Genomic DNA, 18,361 nt, shown 5'->3' with positions numbered 1-18,361 from the left:
TTGTTCATGAGCCTGATCGCCTGGGGGAAGTAGCTGTTGGTTAGCCCTCTTCGCTTGGACGGCAGCGGTTCAAACAGACTGGTTGGGGTGTGGTAGGGGTGGCTGGGGTCAAACAGACTGTGGTTGGGGTGGCTGGGGTCTTTGATAATCCTCCGGGCTTTGCTGACACACCGTTGTATATATCCTGGATGGAGGGAAGCTTACATCCAGTGATGCCCTCGGCTGTCCACACCACCCTCTGTAGCGCTTTGCGGTTGAGGGCAGTGCAGTTGCCATGCCAGGCAGTATTCATGTTGAGACAGATTATCCCCAAACTAGACTTATTGTTACCCAGCTTGTCTTTTGGAAAATAGATCTCTGTTTCTCCTCTCATAGAACATTTGTCAATGATGTATCTGCCTCTATATCTATTCTCACACTCCACCTCTCCCTAATACCTCTCCCCTCCTGACACAGATACAATGTAAGAGGACAACCGTGCCAGATGCCAATGTGACGATTTCACCCAACGACCAAGACCCTCTACTACAGGATGAGATGGAATAACACAAACACACACACACACACACACATAAACAAACATACCTTTCAACCTCACAAACAGTACGGGTCCCCAAAGTGGACACTGGACCCCCAAACCACTGCCATCTCTACTGTACGTCAGCCGCCAGATTCAGAATCCGGGCCTGGTGCTGACCTGGCCGGGCGACTAGGCACTGTTGAACAGAGGTACCCGGTTCACAGTCCTGCCCCTGGCCCTGGTTGTCTCTCCCTCTGATAAGAGGGTGTCTGTCCACCCCACCAATGAACATCCACTCTCAGATGATGCCAAGATGGTTCAGTGCAAACATGCATCCCAATCTCTGTTATAATGTGAATTTCTGATTGCCTATCTGTTTCTCTTTCTTTGTGTTGTCCTACTTTCTCTGAACTTGTGTTATCTAAACACAGCTAAAGCAAGGGTCTTCAGATCTGGGCTTTGGGCTCTGCAGCACTGCAGGGTGGAGTGTACTCCCGACCGCTAGGGGGCGATAGTATTGGTTTATGTGTTTAGTACTCTCTGTTAAGAGGTTAGAGTTAGGAGAAGTTGTGGGTGCCATGTTGGATGCCAGGTGGTCCGAGGACACACGGAGTTCTCCTTTCTCTTTAGGACGTGTTTGCCTGTTTTACGTAAGTCTGTTATTAGTTATATGTATCTTATTATCAGATTGTGGTTAACAGTAATCGTTCATGTTTGTTTATATCTTGTTATGTATGTCTTGTTTTGGTAATTGTATTTACTCATACGCTGTATTCCCACCCACAGGGTGTTGACATCTTTGTCTGAATAAATATCATAAACCGACATTGAGGAGTCTTCTTCATGTCAACACCATGAAGGTGGAATGCCCCTTCCCCGGCTGCGACTTCGAGACCAGAGACGTGTCCGAAGCACTCGCCATCGTCTTGCTGACAAACCATGGACATTTCCATCGAGGTGCGGCGGTTCAGACCCCAGCTCCCCGAGGCCCGAGGATGGAGCGGCCTAGGGTTGACACCGGCATCTCAACGGAGGAGTGGAACGTGTTCGTCCGGCGGTGGGAGGTCTTCCGGGCGGGGTCGGGCATTGGAGCGGCCCAGGCCCCGTTCCAGCTGTTTCAGTGCGCGGGGATCGAACTTGGAGACAGCCTGTTGAAAGCGGACCCGGACGTCGCCTCTGGGGCTCTAGAGGAACTACTTGCTGCTATGCGCTTGCTGGCCGTTGTCCCGGTCGCCACATGCGTCCTGCGCACAGAGCTGCTTCAGCTGCGCCAGGAACGCGATGAGACATTCCGCGCCTTTACTGCCAGAGTGCGTGGGAAGGCGGAGACGTGCTCTTACGTGGCTGTCTGCGAGTGTGGCAAGAGTGTGAGCTACACTGATCACATCATCCGCGATGTCCTTGTTAATGGGATCTACGACCCGGACATACGCCGCGAGGCGTTAGGGACGCCTGACATTCTTCTGAAGCCCGTTAATGATGTGGTCGCGCTCGTCGAGGGCAAGGAGATGGCTCGTAACGCCCTTCCATCATCCGCCCTGTCGGCTGTCTCCTCATTCCAGCGCTTGAGGAAGGACCCACAGCCAAGCCCACAGCGGAGCCCCTCCTTGGCCCCGAGTCCAGCTGATGTGGCAAAACGAGCCGTGTGCCCAGGGTGTCAGAACAAGTTCCATGTCTTTACAGAGGGGTCTCGCGGATGGAACATCAGGCCTCACCAGCTCTGTGTCGACTGCTTCAAGGCCCGTCGACGCAAGCGGCGGCTGCCACCATTTGACGGTCAGCAGGCTACCATGGGATCCGAGGTGTGGCTGCGGACGCCGTCTAACGGTCAGCAGGCCGCCCTGGAGTCGGAGCCAATCTCCCAGCTCTCGGTCATTCAGTCTGAGGCGCGCCCAGATCGACACTACGGGAACCATCGTCGGCGCCGCACAACGGCACCTCTCAGACTCGAGCACCATATCTTCTCCAAGGGCGAATGGAGGCGGGCCAGGCTGAGGGAACACCCCCGGGCACTGATCTCCGTCTCGATTGACAATCCGGTGGGTCAGGGGGGCGGCGCCGGCTGTCGGCCCTCGGGGAACATGGTGGAGGTGTCCGCCATCGCAGACACAGGTGCGCAGTCGGACATTTGGTCGTTAGAGGAGTACCTGTCCTGCGGATTCTCGCGTGACGACCTGCGCCCTGTTAGCCTCAGCCTCTCGGCTGCAAATCGCTCCCCCATAGCCATTGATGGCGCATTCTTTGCTACACTCTCGGCGGTCTCCAACGGCGGCGAGGTGTCGTCCTGCCGCTCAATGGTGTATGTGAGCAGCTCGGTCCGGGGAATGTACCTCTCCTATGAGTCGCTGCTCAACCTCAGCCTCCTGCCTAAGGACTTCCCAACAGGTGGTGCGGGGCGACCCAGGGACACGCACGATCCTGCCCCCCCTTCCTCGCCGGGTCGGCCCTTGTCTGTGAATGCATTGAGGTCCGCCAACGGCGGCTGCGACGGCCCGAGCGACCCCCATGACGCCGGGTGCTCGTGTCCACAGCGTGCAGTCCCTCCGTCACGCCCCGCGGCGCTGCCATTCTCTTGCGAGCCTGAGAACAATAGCAGGATGAAGGGGTGGTTGATTGAGAGGTATGCCTCATCTACATTTAACACGTGCCCCCATCGGGCATTGCCGTGCATGGAGGGGCCGCCCGTCGAGATGCATGTGGACCCTGCTGCCGCGCCGAAAGCGTGCCACACCGCAGCCGGTGTGCCTCTCCACTGGCAGCAGAAGGTCCACGACGACCTTCTCCGGGACGAGGCCCTTGGTGTCATCGAGCGTGTGCCGTATGGCGAACCGGTTACATGGTGCCACCGGATGGTGGTTACCCGGAAGCACGACGGGTCCCCCCGCAGGACCGTGGACCTTTCCCCTCTCAATAAGTTCTGCCAGCGTGAGACGTTCGCCACTGAGTCCCCATTCCACCTCGCACGTCGTGTCCCGAAGGGCACCTGGAAGACAGTCACGGACGCTTGGAATGGTTATCACAGTGTGCCACTGCGCGAGTCTGACCGTCATCTGACAACGTTCATCACTCCCTTTGGCCGGTGGCGTTACACCAGGGCACCACAGGGTTTCCTCTCGTCGGGTGATGGCTACAACCGCCGTTTTGACGCTATCCTCTCAGACTTTGAACGCAAGGAACGGTGTGTGGATGACACGGTCCACTACGACACCGACTTGGAGCAGCACTGGTGGAGGACCATCGATTTCCTGACACGTGTCGGGCGGTCAGGCGTCGTGTTGAACCCGGGCAAGTTTCAGTTTGCGCAGAGGAGCGTGGACTTCGCTGGCTTCAGGGTGTCGGACGCTACCATCGAGCCACTTCCCAAATACCTGGACGCCATCCGGGACTTCCCCAGCCCGGTCTCCACGACAGATATCAGAAGCTGGTTCGGCCTTGTCAATCAAGTGACTAACTACGCCCAGTTGCGCGATACTATGGCTCCTTTCAAGCCCTTCCTCAGCCCACGCTGCAAGTTCGCATGGTCAACCGAGCTGGAGGAGGCCTTCCAGGCGTCTAAGCATGCCATAATTGGGGCCATTCGCGAAGGTGTAGAGATCTATGACATGCAGAAGCGCACCTGCCTCCGCCCCGACTGGTCCAGGCGAGGCATTGGCTACTTCCTTCTCCAACAGCATTGCAGCTGTGCCTCGGGCGTGCCGGACTGCTGCCCGGGAGGTTGGAGAATCACACTCGCTGGGTCTCGCTTCCTGTCCTCCGCGGAGCAGCGTTATGCGGCTATCGAAGGGGAGGCCCTGGCCGTGGCCTGGGGTCTGGAGCAGGCACGATACTTCACGCAGGGATGCGACGATCTCGTCGTGGTCACCGACCACAAGCCCCTGGTGAAGATCTTCGGGGACCGCACACTCGACGAGATCACAAACTCACGCTTGTTCAGGCTTAAACAGCGTACCCTCCCATGGCGTTTCGAGATTGTTTACCTCCCTGGCGTAAGCAACCATGCCGCTGACGCTGCCTCAAGGCACCCTTCCCCCTCGGGCTCGGCTAGCGGCCTCTCCCTGGAACCGCCAGGCGTGCCTGACACTGTCGAGTTGGCACTCATGGCTTCCATCTGCGTCGATGCTCAGGAGCTCGGCGCCGTCTCCTGGCCCCTCCTCGCGCAAGAGACAGCGGCTGACGCATGCCTCGGCCGCCTGCTGGACATGATTGAGCACGGGGACGGAGTGGACGCGCATGACCCTGCCGTGGTGAGTTTGTCGCCGGTCTGTGACTCCATCTATGCGCAGGACGGGGTCTTGCTGTATCAGGATCGCGTCGTGATTCCCCTATCCCTCCGCGAGAGAGTCCTTCGACACCTTCATGCTGCCCACCAGGGGGTTTCGGCGATGGAGCAGCACGCCCGGGCCATAGTCTACTGGCCTGGGATGTCTGGGGACATCCGCACTGTCAGGACCGGGTGCGCGGACTGCAACCGCAATGCTCCATCACAGGCAGCTACGCCCCCTCTGTCATCTCCGCCACCGTCCACCCCGTTCGAGGCAGTGTTTGCCGACTTCTTTGATTACGGGGGCCGCCACTACCTGGTCGTCGGGGATCGGCTCTCAGGCTGGGTGGAGGTCCTGGGCGCTGCGGCCGGGACTGATGCTGGAGGCGCAGCTGGCCTTGTTCGCCACCTCCGCTCATTCTTCCGGACCTTTGGGGTGCCTGAGGAGCTTTCAAGCGATGGCGGCCCGGAATTTATGGCAAGCCACACTCAGGACTTCTTCCGCCTATGGCAGATCAGGCATCGTGTGTCCTCCGTCAGTTTCCCACAGTCTAACGGGAGAGCGGAGGTCGCTGTTAAGACTGCGAAGCGGCTTCTGATGTCCAACAGTGGCCCGGCGGGCAGTCTCGACCAGGATCGCTTCTTGCGCGCGATGATACAGTTGCGTAACACACCCGACCCAGACTGCAACCTCTCACCAGCACAGATCATTTTCGGTCACCCCCTTCGAGGCTCGCTCTCCTTCGTTAACAGGCTGGAGAAGTTTTCGAACCCGCATATCCGTCCTCTCTGGCGTCAGGCATGGGCTGTGAAGGAGGATGCCCTTCGTACGCGGATGTCCCGTACCACCGAGTCTCTGGGGGTTCATTCAAGACCACTTCGCCCTCTGGCACTCGGTGAGAGGGTGTTTATCCAGAATCAGCAGGGCCCGAGCCCCAATAAGTGGGACAGGTCTGGGGTGGTGGTGGAGTCGCTTGGCCACGATCAGTATCGGGTGAGAGTTGATGGCTCAGGTCGCCTGACGTTGCGCAACCGGCGGTTCCTCCGTGGCTACACGCCAGTCGCCCCATGTACCCAGCGGCTGCCGTCGCCGCCTCCCCTGCCTCCTCCCTCCCTGGACTCTCTGCCCCTAGCTACCCCCTCTGGTCCAGTGGTGCCACAGGGTGACGCCCGGCTGGGGACGGATGGGCCCCGTGTTGCTGTTCTGGGCCCCTCTCTGCTAGGGCCTTCAGGCGGGGCGTCGTCTCTCCCCGCGCCCCTAGTTCCCGCTGGTGTGGCTCCCGCTACACCTCTTCCTGCGCCGTCGCCACTGCGGCCCGCCCGGCCGGCCCGTGCTAGGAGGCCACCTAAGCGATATGAAGCTGAGTCTGGCCAATGGATTTGAGCCCGTGGACCCACGTGGATTCGTGGCTCCCCGGTCTGGGGGGGATGCAGGGTGGAGTGTACTCCCGACCGCTAGGGGGCGATAGTATTGGTTTATGTGTTTAGTACTCTCTGTTAAGAGGTTAGAGTTAGGAGAAGTTGTGGGTGCCATGTTGGATGCCAGGTGGTCCGAGGACACACGGAGTTCTCCTTTCTCTTTAGGACGTGTTTGCCTGTTTTACGTAAGTCTGTTATTAGTTATATGTATCTTATTATCAGATTGTGGTTAACAGTAATCGTTCATGTTTGTTTATATCTTGTTATGTATGTCTTGTTTTGGTAATTGTATTTACTCATACGCTGTATTCCCACCCACAGGGTGTTGACATCTTTGTCTGAATAAATATCATAAACCGACATTGAGGAGTCTTCTTCAAGCACAACTTGTTTCCCTCCTCCAATCAGGGACTGATCTAGACCTGGCTGGGACACCAGAAGCATGGACTTTCTGGCATTCATTATTCAATCAATTTAATACCTCCAGTGCTGTTGACCTTGGAGCCCAGATTGTATTACTGTCCTAAAGAGTGTTATTGAGAATGTTCATATGAAAACCACTCCTGTGTTCAGATGAAGGAACCCAAAACTTTTTGAGTTGCTGTAGAATCATTTTTTAAAGAGACAGCCCTTTGCACACGTACACAGGTATTTTTTTTAAACATAGCTTTTTGTCTGCGTTTTGGCCTTTTGTCCACACGCAAACTGCGTTTTTGGTTTGTGACGTTAGAGTATGCGCCATTATCTCCTTTGTTTACATCATCCAGAGGCAACATTTATTCGTCGCTCAAGAAGCCCACCATGCTCCTAATGTTCTTCTGGGGTGTTTGACATAATGTTTTATCGCCACCTACTGTTGGCAGTTTTATAAATACACTGAACAAAAATATTAAACACTTTTGTTTTTGCTCCAATCTTTCATGAGTTGAAATCAAAGACCTAAGACTTTTTCTATGTACACAAAAGGCCTATTTCTCTCAAATTGTGTTCACAAATTTGTTTGAATCTGTGTTAGTGAGCACTTCTCCTTTGCTGAGATAATCCATCCACCTGACAGGTGTGGCATATCCAGATGCTGATTAGACAGCATGATTATTGCACAGATGTGCCTTAAGTTGGTTACAATAAAAGGCCACTCTAAAATGTGCAGTTTTATCACACAGCACAATGCCACAGATGTCGCAAGTTTTGAGTAAGCATGCAATTGGCAGGAATGTCCACCAGAGCTGTTGCCCGTGAATTGAATGTTAATTTCTCTACCATAAGCCGTTTCCAAAGGCGTTTCCGAGAATTGGAATTGGAATTGGAAATGACTTTGGAGACGGCTTATGGTAGAGAAAAGAACATTCAATTCACAGGCAACAGCTCTGGTGGACATTCCTGGAGGCAGCACGCCAATTGCACGCTCCCTCAAAACTTGTGACATCTGTGGCATTCTGCTGTGTGATAAAACTGCACATTTTAGATTGTGTACATAGAAAAAGTCTTTGATTTCAACTTGTGAAAAATTGGAAAAACAAAAACAAAAGTGTATTTTTGTTCAGTGTATATATATATGGTTCCGACCATACAGTATATGGATAGTCTTGATTATTTATCTATTATTGAATGAATGAATGAATGAATGAATGACTGAATGAGAAAAGCATAGCATACAAACACCAATGTCCTTATGTATTTAATAAGGATTTGCACAGTAGTATGCATTTTAATATGGGCTCTTTAACCATAATGATGTCAAATATTACGTGTATGTGGCTATGCCACCTTATACTGTGCCTTAGACAACCAACTAATTAGACTGATTAATGAAAAGCTCTGTAAATAATAAAAGTACCTTGGGGCATACTCCTAGCATCGTCTGTTTCCAGAGTTTATAAGTGTGTGTGTAAATGTTTTGGCATTTAGCAGACGCCTTATTCCAAAGCTACTTACAACAGATACATTTGACTAAGTAAGTGAATCATCTATCCACCAGTCTTAGTAGGAAAAAGTAATCTAAGGTCAATCCAGGGGCCATTGTCAGTCGTCGTGCTAGAGGAAGGACGATTTTCTTGTTAACAATTATGACACAGGAGAAACAGTACAGGGGGGTAGTAGATGTCTCAAGAGAAACAGTACGGGGGGTAGTAGACAGTGGCGGCTGGTGATAAAAATGTTGGGTGCATGGGGCACAGGTTATGGGGGCATGCTCCACGGGGAAGAATATCAACTTTAGAATCTGGATTTACAGTCGATTTTAGCATGAGAATATATATATAACTTGTATTAAAGGGCAAACTGCAAACACACCAAAAATATAATGCACAACAACTGACAAATCAACTGGAATAGTCTTTGTTAGCAGAGTAGACCTAATGTTAACAGAATGGACTTATACCCTTTGTCTATCTGTGCAGCGGTAAGGTGAATAATTCTCGCAGCTCAAATGGATTGTACTGTCCAGACAGTTGTCTTGTGTCTTCAAGATACGCTACACCACAAAGACACCCAAGTACCTGTCAACATACTTCCAAAAAGTGAACAACGTCCACACATACAATACCAGAGGAAGCTCCACGAACCACGTTCAACCGCGTTGCACCACAAACAAAGGGTTAAACTCGTTTGCAAACTATGCAGTAAAAATGTGGAACGCCCTTCCTATAATCTTAAAGGAGTGCAAAACACTGCCCACCTTCAAAACCACTCTCAAAAAACATTTACAGGAGGCTGCAATCCGTAACTGGACCCTCTAAATCAAAAATCAGATTAAAAGACCCGAACTACCCACTGTACATACTTGGTGTTTTGTCCCCCGCCCCCACCTGTGGTGTATGTCCCCACCTGTCCTACCTGCTGTACATACCTAATGTTTTGTTGCTGGTACAAGAGAATCGATCGCACCCTATTTTGTCCCATATACAATGGGTTTGGAAGAGAGTTGCTTACATCTTTAAATTTGACCCCTATCTTCACCAGTCTGCTGGGATCTGGCTGAACCCTAAGCTGTGTATAGATAAATCGCCCTTCTTTTGGAAGCCCTGGTTTCAAAAAGGTATCGAAGTTCTAGGAGACCTATATCAGGATGGAACGCTAAAATCTTTTGAGGCTCTTAGAAGGGAATTTGATTTACCATACAATCAATTTTGGAAGTATCTACAGCTAAGACACTTAATGGTGCAAACATTTGGCTCCCCCATAATTGCCCCACCTAGTGGTGATACACTGCGAATCTTGAATGGTTTTTGAAAATGTTTGGACTAGGTCATGAAGCCTCTGCTTACTACTCGAGGATCCTAGTGGCCTCAGACCCAAACATATGGTCCCTTAAACTAGCATGGGAAACAGATTTAAATGTATCATTTACAGAGGCAGAATGGGGAAGAATTCTCAAGAATGGGAAAAAAATGTCAAGGGAACTCCGAACGAGATTGATCCAATTCAAGATTATTAATATAATCTACTGGACACCATCCAGGCTACATAGAGTGGGTCTGGTTGACAGCTCGGAGTGCTGGAGGTGTAGTGACAGGAATGGTACTCTAGTGCATATGCTTTGGGGATGTCCAAAAACCCAGGAGTTTTGGCTAGCCATACATGGTTTTCTGGAAAAAATTGTTGGCCTTGACATTCCGTTCACCCCCAGTCTTTTTATTTTGGGTGACCCCAAAGCATTAAGTGAGGTGACTCCACCACTCGCCAATTGGATCCAGACTGCGTTAATGCTAGGACGGAAACTATTGGTTAAAGAGTGGAAGGCCTCATCAGCACCAGCACCGTCTCTGTGGCACATCTCTCTTGGGCAGCTGGCAGCCCTAGAACAATTATCATAGGCTGCTAGATAAGGTGGAGGATTACCGCTTGAAATGGGGGCAGTATCACTCATATATTGAGAAATAATGGCAACTCCAGCTCATGTAAATAGCAATATTTTTATTTTCTATTTACTTTTATTTATTTATAAATAGCAATATCCCAAATGTAAAACGTGAAAGTAAACTGCTATAAGTATGATTGTTAGACAATGCTGTAGATTTATATTGCTGTACATCACCTTCATGTTTTGTTGTGTCTATTTTTTGTCTTTTTAATTTATTGTCCAACGTCAACTGTTACTTGTGATGTATGTCTGTTCATTGTCTGTTTATTGAAAATAATAAAAACTATAAATCATTTTTTTTAAAAGTAGGATTATGATTGTCCAGTAGATGGCAGCAGATCGATACTAGCTCCTATAGAGATTTGAGTATTTTTCATCCACGTAGGATTACGTCATCCACATGCGCGGCAGCAGTAACGTGGAAAGCCTGTCTCTGTGGGTAGCCTGTGAAGTTGTTATTTAACAGAAGATATATGGAGCCAGATTTGTATATATACAATAATAAAATAAGGCGTGGCATCCGATGGGAAGCGTTCGTGTTTTTATGCGGTGAGATATCAAGTGAGTTGTACAGCCGACTCTGCTGAAGGAGCCATACTCCTCCAAGTTCCTCGTCTCGGCTAGCGAGAAGCCCTACCATCTGCCCCTGGGTCGCACCAGTTGCCTAGGGATAGATAGACAGCTCCACGGGGTTCGAAACGTTATCTATCTGGCTAATTCTGATGAACTTATCCTACAGATGTTTTGGCTGCTCCATTGCCCCCTGGTATAAGCGTTTGGTCACCACATCTGGAACCGAAAGGAAGATGTCGAAAAACAAGAAAAACGGGATACCGGACAGGTACACACACATAGTGAACTAGTAACTACTAATGTGTTTGGATGGTCCCTCTCTGTGTGTTGATGATTGTTGTTGTAAGCTCTAGTCTAATGCTGATGTGTTGCCTAGATGGGAGGACTACCAGGCAGTAGGGAAGAGGATTCCTGGGACTCGGTTTGTCTCATTCAAAGTCCCTTTGAAACAGGTAAGGAATCACAGACATTCACTGTGCAGTTCCATATACACCCCTTAAAGTTTAACCCCTCTGCCCAGGGAGTTCTTGATAGCTCAACATCTGAAATTATTTGAATGTACTGTAGGTAATGGCTCTATCCAACCCTCTGTTAGGCTGGGCTAGACCCTTTCTATTCCTTTCAGACCAACAAGGGGACATTAGAGGGGTTATTGCATGTGTAGAACACACATTGAGTACTCAACATTGTAGTAGGCATCATTTGACTGAACATTCCAATGTCAGTTCAGTTGGTTGATTTGGATCCTCATTAACTGATGCAAAGCATCAGCTATTCTTCCTGGGATCCACACAAAACATGTAAAAAAAGAAACCATCACAAAACATATAACAAAGAAGAAAACATCAACACACCAAAATAACAAAAATAAAATAAAAATAAAACGTCAGCAATGCTAACGGCCTTAGTGCGCATCACAAAACATATAACAAAGAAGAAGAAGAAACCATCCATACATTGGTTGTTAATAAAGCTGTAAACCCACCATGGAATGTTGATTTGAATGTTTATGTCCATTGTACTCATTCTGTCCATCCAGTCCCTGGGTCGCCATGTCCCTCCCCCTGAAGTGTTTGGCCACTGGGACCTGTTGACTGCTCTGGAGGAGGATGGACAGGAGCTTGGCCTCATCATAGACCTAACCTTTACTACACGCTACTACAGACCAGCGGTACACACACACACACACACACACACAGAGGTTTAGCTCCTCTATATGTACCTGATTTTGTATGGTGTAGATAAAGAGTGATTGTGTGTGTGTGTGCACGCTCTTTTGTCTGTGTGTCTGCCTTTGCATGCGTAGGACATACCAGACTCATTGTTGTACTTGAAGATCTTCACGGCGGGTCACGAGATTCCCACCGATGACACAATTCTCAGCTTCAAGAGGGCTGTTCGCAGGTTCCTACGAGATAATTCAGATAATGGTCAGTTCAGATGGACTGCTGGGGTTCTGGTGTACAGTATATTTTTTATAATCATTCAATGATATACATTTTTGCAAGTCAATCATTGTTGTCTTTCTATCACAGACAAGTTGGTTGGAGTTCACTGCACCCATGGTCTGAACCGCACTGGCTACATGGTCTGTAGGTATGTTCTATCAGCTAACTGTGGACTCTTAGGTCTGATTCCCACACACAGATTAAGCCTACCCCTGTACTAAATCACATTTCCAATGGAAAATATTCATGGATGCATTTTACCCTATGGTTGGCGCTGTGGCTGGAAAACTGGCCCTTACAGTTTCAACATTTGTCCAGAGCCCTGACAATATAGCCTTTCTTTATAACCTCTATCTCTGTCCCTTAGGTACTTGATAGATGTGGATCGGATGGATCCGAAAGAGGCTGTAGATTGTGAGTGCTGGCTCCTAAGAGCTTGTTATTTTACTACTAATAACACTTTTGTGTGTGTGTTTGAGTGAGTGTGTGAGTGTGTTAGTGAGTGAGTGAGTGAGTTAGTTGACTGTGTGTGTACTGAAGTCTACGCCTGTGTTGTTATGTTGTCAGTGTTCAACTCTTCAAGGGGACACAATATAGAGAGAGAGAACTACCTGGAAGACCTTCAGTCTGGACGAAAGAGGAGGTGAGAGGCTTCACACAACAGACAGCATCACTCTCGCTACTCTTGTGCTGCTGTGTTGATTATTCCACGGTTGCATCTTTATTGTTTGTGTCATCCATCTATGTCTTTTGTGTCATCCATCTCTCGATCCATCTATTTTGTGTCATCCATCTCTCAATCCAACCATCCTTTTCTCAATTTCTCTTGTGTTTCTGTGTAGCAACAAGGGGATAGAGGAGCCAGAGCAGGAGCCAACCAGAGGCCTCGCTGCCTGTCGGCCTCCGGACATTCCATCTGGCTGTGACACACCCTATGAGAGATGGCCACACGCAGACAACAACCGCAACCACTCTGTGTGAGTTCAGCTCACCTGGGTTCTCTGTCGTGTGTTCTCTGTCGTGTTTATCCACATTTGGTCCTTATTTGTCCCTACATATTTTTTTTTAAAAACGTTCTCTCCCCCTCTCTTGCTCTTTCTCTCTCTCCCTCTTCTAGGCCTCTACACCCCCGTGGCCCCCACTTCCCTCCCCCCCAGCCCCCATACGGTAGGCGGCCACCTCAAAACCAGTACCAGTGGAGAGCACCCCACCCTGAGTGGACCCTGGGAGGACACCAATGGGAAGATGAGAGAAGGAGAGGATTCTTTCCAGACAGGCATGGGAGATCCCCTCGCACAGAGGAGTGGAGACCACCCTTCCATCAGGAGAGGTGGAGACCCCGTTATCCTCCTGCTCCCCCTTTTTATCCTCCTGCTCCCCCTCTTTACCCAGTCCCCTCTCACAACCCGGTTTGGACTGATGATGTAAGAGACGACAACCTTTCCCATCCCTCTGGCGAGCAGGATACTGTTAGGAAGAAACCCCGTCATCGCCCAAGACACAAGCGCTTCTGAAGCACATATGAGGGAGAGTGAGAGAAGAGGGAGTGGGGAGAGAGAGAAGAGGGAAGGTGAGAGAGGGGAGCGTGTGTCAACAAGTGTGTTTGTCTACCAGAGTGTACATTGGTTTTAACATTAAGGGCTTTTGAGTTTTATTTGCTCTTTAAACAGGTTTTTACTTTTTACTTGAGATGTGAAATGTTTTCAGACACTGATTCCTTTCTCCTGCATTCTCAGTCGGAGGAATACATGAAGTGCCTGTGTTTGACTGGGTTCAGATGGACACGAGGCCTCTCGTGATTTAATGACGTTAATAAAGACAGTGGGGACTGATACAGCAGCAGCGTTGGTGTTGTCATTTTGTCATTGTTGCACTGAAAATGTGTTAGTGTATGCTGAACTGTAGTGTATATTTCTTAGTGTTTCCATTTCAATCTCTATACACTTCATAAAAAGGTGAACATCTGTGTGGTGCATCACTCTGCAAAAGTTCAATTTACTTGTGACACTTTACAGGGTAAGTGTAATTACAATAAGGACCATGTCAAGTAATGTGTACCTTTTGATTAGGCTATTTTCTTATAGCATTTTTTTTTACATCAGCACCATGGCTAGCGGCACCTAGTGGTGTGGAGTCGACTCCCACTAGACTAGAGTGACTCCACTGCAAACATTTTTGTTTAACAAAAATGTCTCCTAGGGAATGGCGATCTTCTCCCAATACATCGTTAGCACACTACATCTTCTTCCCTGCAGCTCTTAGGCCCAATCCTATTTCCCTTTTTTACCCCTACCCCTCGTTTTGGGCCCAATCCCAATTCACCCCGTGGCCCTACATTTTAGCCCTACCTCTCCATTTTGCACATTCACGTGTAGGATAGGGGTGTCCCGATTCTTGTTTGCATGTAGGGCTTACATAGCCCTCCAAACTGTTTCTTCAGATGCACACTCCAAACCGAGGGTTAACATAGTGTTGACATTTCCCAGAATGCCTTCATTGGCAAGATAGTGACAAGCAGGAAAAGAAAACCACAAATGTAATTAATTTCTTTATTAATAAAAATTTCAGAAGTTATGATAACCATCGTATTATCTCAGTTTAATGTCATTTCAATGTATTATAGACGCTATTATGCCAATGTGTCTAGCTATCTATCTAACGTTACAACAATGTTTTAAGACTGATTTGTGCATGGCAGTCCCGCGTTTCGACATATATCCATGTTGCATTTCCCCCCTTTGATGACATATGACAGCCAAAGTTTTTATGAACATGTAATAATGTAAACTTAAATTTAAGTTGTTGCACTTCTTACCGTTCCTCTAATATCAGTGCAGACTGGCAGGGTAAGAGCACAGGTTGCTAGCCTACAGAGCACCGCTATTCTGTCATGAACGGGCCTGGTAATTAAGCATTGTTCTTTTTTAGTTGATGACTTCTTTGATCGATAGCATAAAACTTAAGTTGTGAACTAATCACAAGCGTCCACGCTTTTCTATGATAGGCTACTAGGCCTACTGATTATGTATCAGGGTCTTCAAGGGTTATTGCATTTCATAGAGGAAGATTTTCAACCACTACCCCTTGTAACTTAACCCTCCAAAACGAGGGGTCGGGGTCAAAATGAGAAATAGGATTGGGCCATTGACTCCCAGTATCAGGGTACCCTCCCCCATACCTCTACTTGGCTACACACTCAATTTAGCTTTTTGCACTACTAATTGTTTATACCATATTTATTATATTGGTGTCTATTTATGCATCTTACATGTCATGGAACACACCTCAATACCTATTGCCCTTGTTCAACTGTACTTTATCTTAAGTATATTCACTTATTATATTCATTTAATTATAGCCTACTGACTGTAATACCTACCTATACTGTAATAGTACACTGTCTACAATATCATGTCTTTTGCTGGTTAGATGCCAAACTGCATTTCGTTGTCTCATTACTTACTCTGTGTGAATACTGTGCAATGACAATAAACAAAGTTGTATATAATCTAATCTAACCTGATTTTAAACACTCACACAGACATCCTGACATGGCAGGATGACTCATTTTAGGACAGTTTGACATGTTGGAGTCGGAATCGACTTTCAACTCAAAGCAGGAGTCGGAGGCGGGGGTCGACTCCCAAAATCCTGGAGTCATCCTTCACGAGAACACCACGCGTGGTGTCTGTCTGTCTGACCCCGCCTCCGACTCCTGCTTTGAGTTGAAAGTCTGGAGTTTGAGGGTAGAAGTAGACGGCATATGCGCAGTGCTGCTGTCACGACTCTGCTCTCCTCCTGCTGGTGTAAACATGGCGATGAAGGCGCTCAGAGGGATGGTGAACGGAGCCATGAACGAGCTCTCCTCAGCCGTTACCGGGAACAACAAAACGGCTGCCCGGGAACACGCCATGGCTGTCAACCGTGACTACATTTCTCAACCCCGACTGAGTGAGTCGTCTTCCCCGTTAACCAGAAAAGACTGGATGCGAAGATGCGCACTCTGACTCTGCAGCAAATGATTGAATGATGATTCAGCCACAAACCCAATTATGTGTTTTTATTGCTGACCGAACGTCCATTTGAAATGTTGATGATTGGTTTATGCCTGATGTGTTTGGTGTACACTGCTACTGCTCACACAGACATAATATTGTAGAAGGTCATGCAGCATGATCTCAGCATTTCCATGATAAATACACAGTCATTCACTCAGGCATTCACTCTCTCTGTTGCCTCCCTGTAGCCTATAAAACAGTGTCTGGTGTAAATGGGCCTCTGGTGATATTGGACCAGGTGAAGGTAAGAGATGGTGCACATTCCAAAGACATGTCTATCTCTCTCCATTCAGTTGTCACATGACTATGATTGTATGTGCATGTGTCACCATGTGATCCCTTGGCAGATCCCATCTGTCTGTCTGTCTGTCTATCTGTCTGTCTGTCTGTCTGTCTGCCTGCCTGCCTGCCTGCCTGTCTTGTCTCTCTTCCCTCCCCCACCCAGACCCACTGTGTGTTTATAAATGTATTTCATTGCCACAGGAGACAGATAGTTTAGTGCCTCAGATGACAGTGCTATTAAGCAGTGCTTCTGACTCCCTGGGGGCACTAGAGGTCCCAGGGCACCACAGCAGGGCTGTTAACCCTGTTGTCATGGTTTCTACCAGTTCCCCAGGTACGCTGAGATCGTCCACCTGACCCTGCCGGATGGAACCAAGAGGAGCGGACAGGTGCTGGAGGTCCAAGGCTCAAAGGCTGTGGTGCAGGTGAGTGGGTGTGTGTGTGTGTGTGTGTGTGTGTGTGTGTGTGTGTGTGTGTGTGTGTGTGTATATATATATTTTGAGTATCATCTGTAATCTCGTGGGACCAAGCGTGTTGCCTTTCACAAATGGTATATGCTCCCGGCTTATTGCGTTCAAATGGAGTAGACGGATGGGGAGTATATATTTCAATTCTGCCCCAGTCATCTTGAGTTTACCATCCCCCAGAAGGAAATTGGCTGTGAGCTCTGTGGAATGTCTTGAGGTGTCAAAGCCATGATGTCATGGAATGGAATGGACTTTATTTGTCATTGCTACAGTACAGGTACCAAACAACGAAATTTAGGAGGGGTGGCTCCCCTGGTGTTAGGAAAAGAGATTTTTATTTTATTTTAGAAAAAGCATAAAAGCATAAAATCACAAGAAGGTAAGGAGCTGGTTTACATCAATAAAGGCTATGTACACAATCCACTGTACTATACTGCACAGATAGTCAACTAGGGTTGTCATATTGCACAAAATTATTTTTTCACATTATTTTAAAGTGTCACAGTTTGCAGGCTTGAAAATGTACATGTTTGTGCCTCAGCACTAGCTGCCATACAATCCGTCCGGACTGTCCTGGGCCCAGAACTTAGGCCTTTTCTGTGTTCAGGGCCTTGACGGCCCTGTGGTAGAAGCAGTCCTTCAGTCTGTTTGTCTTAGCGGCCGGGGTCCTGTACCTCCTGTTCGAGGGCAGCTTGACAAAGTGTACGTGCCCAGGGTGGGTCGGGTCCCTGGAGATCTTGGAGGCCCTCCTGAGACAGCGTGTGTTGTACAGCTCCTCCAGAGAGGGGAGGGGGGCACCGGTGATCTTCTGTGCTGTTCTCACGACTCTCTGTAGCGCGTTTCTCTCCGCTGTTGTGCAGCTGTGGAACCAGTTGGAGATGCCGTAGGTGAGGATGCTCTCCACTGCGCCGTGGTAGAAGGCCACCAGTATCTCCTGCTTGTTGTGTTCTTTCCTGAGGCATCTCAGGGTGTATAGCCGCTGTTGTGCCCTCTTGATGGTGCCTTTTGTGTTGTCCTTCCAGGCCAGGTCATCCCGCATGTTGTGTCCCAGGAATCGGAGGGTTGAGACTCTCTCCACGCTCTCTCCGTCGATGAGTAGGGGCTGGATCTCGGACTTTTTCCTCCTGAAGTCTACGATGAACTCCTGGGTCTTTGACTTGTTTAGCAGCATGTTGTTAACCTTGCACAGCTTGCTCAGTTGCTCTACCTCATCCCTGTACGCCGCCTCGTCCCCCCCCGAGATACATCCCACCACGGTGGTGTCGTCTGCAAACTTTACGATGTAGTTGCTGGGGTGGACGGGGGTGAAGTCGTGGGTGTAGAGGTTGTAGAGGATGGGGCTTAGCACGCAGCCCTGGGGGGACCCAGTGCTGAGGCTGAGGGCTGTGGAGGTGTGGGGGCCCACCCGCACCCTCTGGGGGCGGTCGGTCAGGAAGTCCTTGATCCACGCACATATAGAGTGTGATAGACC

At 49.0% G+C, this 18,361-nt stretch overlaps 2 protein-coding genes across 3 annotated transcripts in view; both read left to right on the top strand.

The window, feature by feature from the left end:
• The first annotated feature begins 10,488 nt into the window (after positions 1-10,488).
• Positions 10,489-13,849, top strand: dusp11 (dual specificity phosphatase 11 (RNA/RNP complex 1-interacting)). 2 transcript variants are annotated; one of them, XM_080528307.1, is made up of 10 exons: positions 10,489-10,623; positions 10,802-10,903; positions 11,012-11,087; positions 11,675-11,806; positions 11,972-12,065; positions 12,171-12,231; positions 12,451-12,497; positions 12,651-12,726; positions 12,926-13,060; positions 13,201-13,849. In XM_080528307.1, exons 2-10 carry the CDS (start codon positions 10,869-10,871, stop codon positions 13,595-13,597), a joined length of 1,053 nt encoding a protein of 350 aa, XP_080384433.1. In that variant the 5' UTR covers positions 10,489-10,623; positions 10,802-10,868; the 3' UTR covers positions 13,598-13,849. The 2 variants fall into 2 exon arrangements, with proteins under 2 accessions (XP_080384433.1, XP_080384432.1); XM_080528306.1 differs by having other exon boundaries at positions 11,942-12,065.
• Positions 13,850-15,895: 2,046 nt separating this feature from the next.
• atp6v1b2 (ATPase H+ transporting V1 subunit B2) overlaps positions 15,896-18,361 on the top strand; it is a gene marked incomplete at both ends in the record, with an annotated part of 8,033 nt that continues 5,567 nt past the window's right edge. Inside the window, 3 exons of the mRNA XM_080530200.1 lie at positions 15,896-16,034; positions 16,330-16,385; positions 16,750-16,848. Of these exons, the coding sequence (XP_080386326.1) occupies positions 15,896-16,034; positions 16,330-16,385; positions 16,750-16,848 (294 nt within the window). The remainder of the gene's footprint in view (positions 16,035-16,329; positions 16,386-16,749; positions 16,849-18,361) is intronic.

The sequence above is a fragment of the Nansenia antarctica genome (assembly GCF_963989245.1).
Source record: "Nansenia antarctica genome assembly, chromosome: 4".
Taxonomy (NCBI): domain Eukaryota; kingdom Metazoa; phylum Chordata; class Actinopteri; order Argentiniformes; family Microstomatidae; genus Nansenia; species Nansenia antarctica.
This window is presented reverse-complemented; position numbering and strand designations above follow the sequence as displayed.